Source organism: Atta colombica, unplaced genomic scaffold (genome assembly GCF_001594045.1).
Source record: "Atta colombica isolate Treedump-2 unplaced genomic scaffold, Acol1.0 scaffold22, whole genome shotgun sequence".
NCBI lineage: Eukaryota > Metazoa > Arthropoda > Insecta > Hymenoptera > Formicidae > Atta > Atta colombica.
The window spans coordinates 255,272-268,001 of NW_017259316.1; the positions used below are offsets into that span (position 1 = coordinate 255,272).

Here is a 12,730-nt window from a genome sequence, read left to right on the forward strand (position 1 = left end):
ACAAAGTTTGGAAACATTGTTTACATTTTATCGACCCACGCACACACACACACACACACACACACACACACACACACACACACACACACACACACAAACATATAGATTACTTTCAAATCGGTTTGAATACATAAATTTGTGTATAGTTATGATTTATTTTAATTTAAAATAAGTGTAAGTTGCATTAAAAAAAATTGAGCTTATTTAGACGATAAATTATATGTTTCATCAGTGCTCGCTATTTGTGAATATTTTTTACGCATTATAAATCTTAACAAATTATGATTACTTTTCACTACTTACACTACACTGATTACTACTCACTATTTATATTATGTATTTTTATAGTAAGGATTATGATATCCATACAGTAGATTATTCCAGCAATATTGCAGCAACATTGCGGCAACATTGCAATGCTCCAAAAATATTGCTGAAATAATTTATACTGTATAGATATCTTTTTGCAATTACGAAACGTTCATGTTTTGATGAAGTAATGCAGTCATGGATATCGTGTGTGAACTTTGTATGTCCTCGGAAATTGAGAACTATTACGCATCATGCATCCAAACTTTTAGGGGCATTTTGGTGAAAACACGGTTCAGGAAGTCCTTGAAGTACTTAGCGATACTTGAGCTGGCTGCTGGTCTCATTTCCTCAATTATTTCTTTAATATTCTGATTTAGGAATTGATTCATCGCCTGGCCGATAACGTTGTTGCCGTTCAGATGATCATTTATGCGAAATCTGGCTCGACCAAGACTAAAATCGATTAGCAATCGAGAAATCTTCACATAACGAATACCATTTCTCACTTCCTCGACACCTTGTATGCGAGCGATTGCTTTTACGTCACCTAAAATACCAAAGTGTGAATATGCAAATCAGAAGACCGGCATATTTATTTAATAAATTGTATAATTATATATCTATATATATATATAATGTTTTGTTATACCTTATGAGAATTCTTACCGAATAATGCCCAAAAATCGCCGTGACTTTGAATGGGGAAGAGAAGTACGTTTCCGTTTATATCATAGCTACCATGAATATCAATCTTCGGCAACGAAAGATGCATATCGAATCTATATGATGATATGTTCACTCGTACTTTGTTGACACTGTAGTTTCCTGGTCCTATTGTGGTGATGTTAGTGAAAATCGCCCTAACACGCACTGGACCTTGACCATTTTCCATCTTTAGTTCGGGAATTACCAGTGGCTCTATAGGAGGCACATCCAATTCCGGGATACCTATTAAAAAAATCCAATTAGAAACCATCCATTTCTGATTAGCTCACAATTGAGAATAACTAAATCCATTTTCGATTAACTCACAATCACAATGAAAACGGCAATGCACGGATTTTCATAGGATATATTTGATTATAGGATGAATTTTATTCCACTATCAAGATAATTATGTAAGATGCTTAAACATAATAAATAATGCTGCACAATGTTTTGACATTCTAGTAACCAGTTTGAGCGTCGTATATAATTATTTTGATGATCTAATAAGATTATTTTCTATAGATTTTTCTATAGATTATTTTCTATAGATCTAACTAAATTTTTAGATACTTAATGAAACCGGTCTTTCCGCATATGTCAGTCATACTTTCGATTCAAACTTCTCAGTAAATTTTGTAATGAAAAGTCTATATAGTGTATTTGTAATATCGAATTTTCGATTAAAACTAGTTTACTTAAAATTAGTAGACTTAATCTTGAGAGAGAGATTTTGAATTATAAATCGAACATTTGAAATTTTTACAATCACATATACACGTATCTACTGAAAGGTCATACATAGTGATTTAGTAACTATTACATATTCTAATTAATGCATGAATTTTCTATATTGCTAAACAGAGTTGTGATGCAGATACATACAATAAATTTATTTATAATTTTATGTAATATAATTTTATAATCATGGTTAAATAATTGTGACGTATAAAATATATTTATAGACAATAATTTAAGGAGTTGCTGAATAAACGGCTGAATTTTGAAAGGATTATTCATTTCATTCTTAAACCAGACTTACACACGTACGATTTACTGTACACTTGACACATTATTACTACATCAATGTCGAACTCATATATATGTAAATTTTCATGTTATATAATTTCGTATTTTAGGTCTGACACGGGAACGTGTCCAAATTGCAAAGTGATATTTTAATAGTAATTGATATTTTTCATTGATCGATGTTATTTTTATCGAATTACTATTTAAGCAAATATTACAAGGCAAATCTAAATTGACTACTCAGCTATAAATAGAAGTGACAAATTGTATGCTTGTAATTTTAAACAAAATATTAATAAAGAAATACAATTTTATGATAAATGAAATTAAACTTATTTTTAAGCAAAAAATTGATATAATGCCTAAAATTTACATGTTCTTTTAATCCTTTGATGTGTACTATTTTTTTTTATTAAAATTTTTAATTATATTGTAAAACAAATTGACGTCAACCAAAGATACGGTAATACTGTTGAAGTGATGCGATTATGTAGTTTATGTTTTCTGTCATGTATTCCGCTATTTGATAAATTGCCGTTTTACTCACCTTTCACCAAATACGGATGGATGTGGGCAAGCATGTTAAGAAAGCATGTATCGATCTTTGGGTCTTTCCTGTTGCATGGTAGTATATATTCGGCTGAGGAAAAAAGAAAACCTAACTATAGGTCAATCAAATATTATGTAATGAAAATTATGTAATTAATAATAGGCATGTTAATAATAGTAACATGCATCACGAGATTGAGTAACGCTAATCTTTATAGGCAACGCACGTATCTGGTAGTTGCCATTAATCTCCTTAAGTGTACAAATAATGTACTTTCCGGATTTAAATACGCGGATACTAAAATATCTTACTTAAATTAATGATTTTTGTGTACTTTATGTTTTATGATCTGAAAAAATATAATTTCACATCTCTGGAACATTCTTGATTTCATGGAACTGCTATGATGAGTGCTTCTAGAACATGAAAAAAATGAGTAATTTTTGCATCGAAAGTGAAACTTTCTAAAATCATATTATTTATAATTATTACTTTTATCTCTAAATGTTATATAATAAATGTTATATAATAATTATAATAAAGTATATATAAAATATTAATAGTGTACAAAAATATTGAATAATTTAAAATTTATATACATATTATGTGGGTATTTAAAAAAACTTTAGTTTATAAAGTGATTCAAAGTTATTTTTTATTTATTTTAATATTTAATAACGATTTACTTAATATTCATTTCTTTTCTATTATATTTATAATTGTAATATTTATAATTTCTATTGTATTTAATCATCTCATTAATTAATTATGTCTTAATGATGCACATAAATGTTAATCTAGGTTGATCATTTGTTTCTTTAAAGAAGTCATTAAGATGTTTGCATACAGATTCAATACATTATAGAAGTTTGACTAATATTACTATTTTTGTTATCATCCAATGAACAAAAACCGATATTAACGCTATGATAGTTTCAATAAATTATTACTTAGAAAATATTTGCCATTAACTCGAGCAATTCCATTGAGGTCTTTTTATTTTTTTTTTTACCATAGTATTGTAGTAGAATGATGTACTTGTCTAGTAGAAATTATTTGATATAAAACAATAATCCTCTCCTTCATTTTTCAATGAATCTCTGCAAAATCTTCTTAGTTTTTAAATCATTAGTTTCAGAATTTCATAATGCTAATCATTAATTAACTACGAGACTGAAATAGCAAGAAAAAACAAAAAATAATAATGTAAAGACCAAGACAATGTTTTAATGTAATGGTAACATTTGATCTTTGTTATTAAAATCTATGTCAAAAAACAGAGATGTTTAATGTATTTTTTGTATTATTATTACGTTCCGCATAAGAATCTGGACCACTTGACGCATCACTGGCATGGCTTACGTTATCGCTTTCACTCGAGACACCGATTGACTCGACCGAGAACGAACGTGGGTAAAATAAAAAAACAAAGAAGAAAAAGTATACTATGGGTTCTAATGCTTATTGCTACCGAAGCAAGAAATTCGATTTGTAGGACACGGAGAAAGAGCATTATGGCCGATAACATATGCTAATATTGGTAAATTCAAAAGTAGTGATGTCAAGCTCGACAATGAATCACGCTTTGGAGCCTCAGAAGACTGAAGATATTGAATTAAAACTGCTACTGGATCAAGATTCATCATAAATGTATAACAAAAAAAATGTATAACAAAAGCTCGCAGATAAGTTAACATTCACTCAAGCCATTATTTTCAAATATTTAAGCGTAATGGAAAAAATTTATAAAGAAGAAATTTAAGCAGAACAAGTTATGATGACTTAAAATGGATTATGATTAATTAAAAAGAGACGTATTCATTTCAGAGTTATTTGCCATCATTTTTATATTATGATGACTTGTTTTACTTGACTTGTTCTACATGAGAAGTTAGATGTCAAACATTTTTTAAAGCTTCAGTTTCTTCCTCGTCTCTCGTCACGAAATGATAAAAAGAAAATATGATAGCTTTTGCATCTTTGTTTCGAAAGTTTAATTTACTAATCCAACGTGTATTTCGAAAAATGTCATCTTGTAATGTATACGGAATGAAGAATCGGTGATGCTTTGTGTACATCGTTATAACATCGACTTTACCGGTACTTTCTCTAGACGATTACCGTCGATCCTCGACACCGCAAATTACGCAATCTCTGACATAACCTTCGCTATACCGTTGAGAAACGTTACGCCATGATCCGAGACATTATATCGGCAAAGACCACCATGACCAGTGTCGTTTTGCACACATAGATAATTTTGCTGGATTGACTATTATTATTGTTAAAAGAAATATTAAATAAGAAACGGATCTCTTTATAATGAGTACTAATTATGATCATAAGAAAACAAAATGATTGCAATTGATACGGAAAAATTCGCAAAACGATATTATTAAATTCTTTGTAAATTTTTTAGTAAGCTTCATTATTGCCTTCTGTTTTTAATATCAAGATCATATTGCAATTTATGTGTTTATATTTATGTGTTCTATACAATATTTTTATATTTATGAAAAGATATTGATTTGAGATTTTTTAAATTCTGAATGCTCTAGTAAGTTAATTGTAAATAAATGACGATAAAAAATTTTTGCTTTATTCATATGTAAAAATAAATACTTATTTTATTTTACCATTTTTTACTAATGTTAATTTTAATAAAAAAACAAGATAAATGTACATTTTTAATATTCATTATTAAAAGTTATTATTAAAATTATTATTAGAAATTTTTATTTCCATTTATTCTTTTATCATTTTTAATAATTATTAGAACTTTTTTATTTATTTAAATTGCTATTTATTATTATACATTATTAAAATATTATCATTTAAAAATTAAAATAATTTGTTCACAATATAATAATTATAAGTAAATATTTATATATCATGCACTGCATTTTCGAGAATTGCTTATACGATTATTAATTTAGTTTGAGATTTTACGAACAGAATAATATAACAATGCAGAATAATAAAATAATATAGTATTTAAGTATAGTGTTATATAAAAAGTTATCATATAAATTGCTATGTTAAACTTATAAAATATATATATATATTTGCATATATATTAAACGAATGATTAAAATTTATAAAATATTTTTATATTTAGTAATGCAAAAAATCGACCTGTGTAACGTTTTGAAATATTTTAGTAAGTAAATTTCAATTCACAAAAGTCAAATGTGTAGTTTTGATCAAATTTTGAAAATGTCGCGGAAAAGTTCGCGTGATTGATGATTGGCAGTCTCATAATGGAGAATAATCAAGACAATGGGTTTCCGTCATGTAATCATAAGATATGCTCATTGTTTATATTTCTTCCGTTTACGACGAAAAGAGAAAGGCAGATATGCTCGAGATGTTCAGTTGAAAATGTAAATGAAAATGATAAGATTATACATCGTGCGTAATCATCATTTTCTATTATCTTTTCCGTTCACATGCAATCAAACATGGTCGCACACATTCTCTCTCTCTCTCTCTCTCTCTCTCTCTCTCTCTCTCTCTCTTTTGTCATTGTAAAATAAATGTTAATATAAAAAAATAAATATATATTTTTATATACAGTTATAACAAATAAATAGGCTTTAACAAATTGTTAATAGCAATTATCAAACAGAATAATAATGAATTTTTTTTTCGAAAGTGCGTGAAAAAATAGATTCTTCCGCGTTTTTTTTCGAAATTTCAATGATTTATTGAATAGAATTCTAACAATATTCTAACATAATTGTAATAATATTGTAATCATTTGAATTTATTGAATAATAGATGTATAACATTTGGAAACTTCAACAAATTTCGACATTAAAATTTAAATAAATAAATAAATCATTATAAATGGTCATAAAAAAATACAAATATGTATTGAAGTTATAATTTTAACAAACGTTTATGCCACAACGCATAATGTTAAAATTTTTAATGCAATTTTTAATGTTAAGCTTAATAAAAAACAATCATTTATATGCGTCTGTGTTTATGTGCGATGTCTTAAGCGATCAAGAATATATAATGAATATTACCGCCGGTATATATGACTAATAAACGCGCATGCCGCATAGCAATTAGTATCAGTTCACCGTCTCAACTTCTAATAATCGTGTGAGGTACAATTTAATATAATAATGATATGACAATTAATGATATGAATTAGGCGGAAGAGAGAGGAAAGAGAAATTATTTGATAGTCTTACGAGTGGGGAAATCTGGCTCATTAAGCCCACTGTTGACTTCTGTGACGTTCTGGTCCTCGCAGGACACCAAGACAACCCCACAAAGACTCAAAAGCAGAATAGAAGTTATTCTCACGAAGGCCATCCTGTCGATACTCTTGCCGAGAAACACGACACTCACTTTCTTGTCCTTATGTCTGTAAAAATGCGAGCAGATCCTTATAGCGATCACACCATACGATTGATTATCTTTCCAAAGCTTAAAAAGACTTTTAACTTGAACATCAGCAACTCTTTCAACAACTCTTTGAAGGTCGCACAAAAAATGATCGCAATGTCGATAAGTTCGCGAAAAGACTGGTACAAGGAAGGGACTCAATGCGAACGAGAAGACTCTTGCCAACAGAGTTGTACGGTTATTTTGTGATAAACTAAGGACGGGACCCCTTCATATTCTGTCTTATATGCGCCGTTCCCCTACTCTAAGATATAACCCACTACTGCCTGCTAACTTTAAAGAGCCAACCATCGTGATTACCTCTTTTTACATCTGTTATGACAATGCACTCTGAATCGATGCTCTATGACCGGCTACATACAAAATTTATGTATATGATATATGCGATAATAGCAACAATCGTGATTGGATATTATTGTCGAAGTTCTGTGTTTATGATAGAAACATTCTCTGGGAAGCCATGGACTTCATGATTTTTATCGCTTGCCCCTTTCACACCATGACATTTGATAACATTAGGTCTCAACTATTTTTGTAGTCCTTTTATTTTTGTAAAATTGTTCGTACAATTTTTCATTATATTTCTTCATTATAAGAAATAAACGCACAAACTAGTTGCACAAATTGCACACAAGTTTCTATTCGACTAATTAATAAAAAAATATTATATATAGTAATTAATATGTATTATATAAAAAAATATTATGTAGCAATTAATATGTATTATATATAATTACTACAATATTTTCGTATTTCTATATTAAATCATGTATTACTAGCATTATATAAAACTGATTCAAATTATTTATAATGTATCAAATTTTATATTAAATTTAATGAGTTAAATCTAAAATAATATTTTCAATTATAACGTTTATTATACAACTTTGCTATTCACAAACATATTTTCTAATGCCGACAAAATTATTATTTCTAATTTTTAAATAAACATAATTTTTTATTTAATTAATGCTTTTAATTTAATTGAATTTACTTAAATCAATTTTATATTCCTTTAATAAAAATAAGTATTGAATGCCAAAGCAATGAAATAAATTAATAAGACTCCCTTCTTCCGTGATAAGCGATAATAACGAACTTGATCGGCCATGACCGTTTAATGTTTCATTGTCTCTTAGAATTTGTCCTCCGAGAAACCTGATCTTGTATTTCTGAGACACGCACAACGGATAAATACCTTGTCGGACAGATAAATTGAAGTGCATATAAAAATGGATAACCAAGTTCACCTCGACTTCGCTGTAATTATTCTCCATCTTATATATCGTATACAAAAACTTTTTTTTCGTCATCTTGGAATCTTTATGAAAAAAAGTGATTTCATCTTAAAGATGCTAAGTATACATTTACGAAATCGAGTATTGAGACTCCATCTTTATGCTTTGACGCATACTCTCTGATATTTGAAAAATAATTATGAAATTAGCATTGTTTCTTTTGATTGTGTATGGTGGAATCAGATTGGTGTAAGGATATAAGCTATGTAGTATATAGCGCTCAATGCATAAACGAATTCTAGCATACATCAGAGCAGAACATGCATACATACATGACTGTATGCATGTTTTTATTCAAGAAATCGTGATTCCATCTTTACTTACATCTGCAACAAGCTAAATGATGTAAAACCAGTTTGTTAATACTATTTATTCTCCTTTTTATAATACTTTAATCATAAAAGAATATAACATGAAATGAATACCAATAAATATAAATAAATATATACTATAAAATGATTTCTTTTGCTCGAATATGTACATACAAATGAATAAGTAGATAGGTCAAACACAAGCTTAAAATTAAGATGAAAATTTATTAAGACATTAAATTATAACATAAAAAGATGTGAGTTTTTTTACAATCATTAATATATGGAACGTTTCGACTTTACTTAGTCATCTTCAGCCATTAAAATAATTAGAGAAATTGTATAAGATTAAAACATTATTACCAATTAAATTAAATATTAGAAAGAACGTAGAAACCTAATCAAAATTATATCAAAGGACAATACAGGTTCAAAATGTCCGCATCCGGAATACAAGACGTGATACTTTATGTTAAAACAAACAACTTTTTCCTTTAAAATTGTGTGTTCGACAAGTAGTTTTTGCAGTAGAGCAGGTTAAAGTTTACGAATAAGCGTTCTTGTTTACATGGCGTTCAGGACCGACGCGCGCTCCTTATTCGCGTGTACCTTGGCTATTATTCAACAATAGTATAACATTTGAAGATTAATATAAATTAGTTTATGACAGTCTTATGGTAAGTAATAAATAATAATATTAATAATAATTACTTTCGTTACTTACGTAATAAATGATTAAAAGAATTATCTCTGATGCCCTCGTACCATTTGAAAATGTAGATACATGTTAATAACAATATGTTTTGCGAGCGTTCTAATTCTAAATATCACACAATTGCATATGATAAATATTATTAAATTTAAAGAATAGCTTACTGATTGTGAAGCGAATGCGTAACTCTTAAATGTTGACAAACTGATCTATTTTGAAACAGTGATTAAAAATAAAGTAAAATGTTCGAGGTAAGGTACATTAAATGTTAATTCTTTCTTTATCCTATACGATAAAAAAAATCAATCAAAATTATTAATTTTCATGTTAGTAGTTATAATAATTAAGTTTCAATAATACATTTAGCGGTACAAATTTTTTCAATGTTTGTTACATTTTAAAAGTCAATTGTGCCGCCGGCATTAATATGATCCAAGGTACACCACGAGGAGATGCACGTTCGGATTTGTACCTTGTGTGTGTGTGTGTGCGTGCGTGCGTGCGTGCGTGCGTGCGTGCGTGCGTGCGTGCGTGCGTGCGTGCGTGCGCGCGCGTATTTATTGGTGGTTATTGCCCTAAAAAGGGGCAATAATTTATCGCCAAGACATTGGACATGAACTAAATATGCGAAAGATTCGTGAAGAGGAAGAAATTATTCTAAAAATCGAAAAAAATCCAAGAAGAAGTATTCATTCCATATTTAATCAAATAAGGATATCACACTCAAAAGTTCAGCGCATTTTAAGAGATGAAGGTATGCATCCATACTATTTTATATCAGTACAACATCTTCGAGAAGACGACGCTGAACGTTGTCTGGAATTTTGTCAATGGTTATTGCTTCTCAACAACAGAGACAATATATTATGTGCTCGAGTTTTATTCTTCAACGAGTCTTTGTTTACTCGAGAGGGATTATTTAACGCACATAATTTGCATTATTGGGCAGAAGAAAATTCCTTCGTAATCAGAGAAAGAAGCTTTCAAGTTCGATGGAAGTTAAATATTTGGGCCGGAATTATAGGAAATCAAATAATTCGATCATGTGTACTTCCAAACAGAACAGAAGAACAGAGGGGTGACGATTACACTGATTTTTTACAAGATAATTTGCCAGATCTTTTGAAGGATTTGCCGTTGAATACTCGCTAAAATATTTGATTTCTACATGATAGAGCATTACCTCACAAGATAGGCTTGTTAGGCGTTATCTAGATACATAATTTCAAAATTCTTGGATTGGTAGAGGTAGACCTATCGTATGGCCAGCAAGATCTCTTGATCTGAATCCTCTAGATTATTTTCTCTGAGACTATTTAAAAGAACTTATTTATCAAAATCCTATAGAAACATTGGAAGAATTAGAGGAACAACTCTTCACTGTGTTGTAGGAAGTATTATGCCGGAAATACTCCAACTTATTCAACGAAGTCTCATTTACAGAGCAAATGCTTGTATACAAATGGCAGGTTTGCACTTCGAAAATCTATAAATTGAAATTACTCTTATCCTTTTCAAGCCAATAACCATCAAATAAGTACATACACACGCAACACTCGTGCACGCACGCACGCACGCACGCACACACACACACACACACACACACACACACACACACACACATACACACACACACACACACATACACACACACACACACACACGAAGTTCAAGTCCAATCATGCAACCTCCTCGTGGTATATCTTGGATTATGCTAATGCCGACGGCACAATTGACTTTTAAAATGTAATAAACATTAAAAAAATTTGTACTGCTAAATGTATTATTGAAACTTAATTATTATTAAAATGTACTGTTAAATGTATTATTAAATGTATTAATAAACGTATTATTAATTATAATGTATTATTAAAATTAACATGAAAATTAATAATTTTGATTCATTTTTTTAAACATATTTGTTATCGTAAAAGATAAAGAAAGAATTAACGCTTGTACCTTACCTCGAACATTTTACTTTATTTTTAATCACTGTTTCAAAATAGATCAGTTTGTCAGCATTTGAGAGTTACGCATTCGCTTAATCAATAAGCTATTCTTTAAGTTTAATAATATTTTATCATACGCAATTGTGCGATATTTAGAATTAGAACGTTCACAAAACGTATTGTTATTTATTGTTATTGTAACGTATTGTTATTGTATCTATAAATGATGCGACGGCATCAGAGACAATTCTTTTAATCATTTATTACGTAAATAACGAAAGCAATTATTTTTATTATTATTTATTATTTAAGATTACTGTATTAAGTCATAAACTAATTTATAGTAAAGCCATATTTGAATCTTCAAATGTTATTGTTGAATAATAGCCAAGGTACACGCGAGTAAAGGCGCCGGCTATGAGCGTTTAAAGATGAAAAAAAGTGAATTGGATAAGATTTTTTTTCTTTTTTTTTCACACATTGACATTGCGTTATCCGACGTCATGGAAGTCAAATGTTCATTACTCTTGCAATTTTGCTTCAATTAAAAAAACTAAAATGTATTGTACCCATCAGTAATACTGATGTATTGTATCCATGATATGGATTACCAACTACCTGCATTTTTTTTCTCTCTTTTTATTTTTCAACACATCTTTACCGATATTATTAACAAGAATATTGTTTTCTGATTACTTTGATTTTCGATATAAATAAGTAGCGCAAAATGAAGAATACAGGATTTAAAATTATAATGAGTTTTGTTGATATCATGTATTTTTTTTATTTATAGCGATGTTTAAATATTACGGCAACATTGAAAATGACTCGAGTGGAGTCGAAACGTTTGTTTTTATCAATTATAATTGTTATATGAATTTTATGATTTAATTTAAATTAAAGTTCTTTGTTACTGACTCTTTGCCCTTCTTTTATATTGGTTTATACTTACAGAGCCTTATTATTTATTAATTCTATACAGAAATATAAATAAAATTAAATTGAAAGTATTGTACCGAAAAAAAATGTTTAAAAAATTTACTTAATTTTTCAAGATATGAATTATAGATAGAATCTGTAGAAAGATATGTCCAAAATATAAACTATGTCCAAAGTATAAACTATAAGTCAATGAAAGATAAATAAATACTATTTAAATATTAATTATAAACTTTATAATACATTTTAATTAATATTAGTGAATTAAAATCTTTTCTTTGTTTTATATTTTACTGCAAAATAAACAACAATTAAGTATGAAGTAAATAGAACAATTTTCTTAGGAGGATTATGACAAAATTTCATAACTACATTTGTAAGAGAAAAGATTGTCGACAGAATTGCAGGGAAAATGCAGAACATAGTTTTCTATATCTTTATATGCAATTGCAAGCTTGTAAGAATAACAATTGCACTTTAAAAAAAAAAAATATATATATATA

At 28.6% G+C, this 12,730-nt stretch overlaps 1 protein-coding gene across 1 annotated transcript; it reads right to left on the bottom strand.

The window, feature by feature from the left end:
* Positions 1-240: 240 nt before the first annotated feature.
* On the bottom strand, positions 241-7,198 carry LOC108687887 (protein takeout-like). Its single transcript, XM_018193909.1, has 5 exons — positions 7,058-7,198; positions 6,802-6,977; positions 2,594-2,686; positions 979-1,260; positions 241-859 (listed from the first exon to the last, which is right to left on the bottom strand). The coding sequence occupies exons 1-5, from the start codon at positions 7,063-7,065 to the stop codon at positions 555-557; spliced, it is 864 nt and encodes a 287-aa protein (XP_018049398.1). The 5' UTR covers positions 7,066-7,198; the 3' UTR covers positions 241-554.
* Between the last annotated feature and the right edge of the window lie 5,532 nt (positions 7,199-12,730).

What these genes read in the sequence shown, in the direction of transcription:
- LOC108687887 (XM_018193909.1), bottom strand. An exon ending in TGAGCCAGATTTCCCCACTC is followed by an intron (nt 2,687 to 6,801) that starts GTAAGACTATCA and finishes TTTTTTCCTCAG; the next exon opens with CCGAATATATACTACCATGC. An exon ending in CGATTTTTGGGCATTATTCG is followed by an intron (nt 860 to 978) that starts GTAAGAATTCTC and finishes TTGGTATTTTAG; the next exon opens with GTGACGTAAAAGCAATCGCT.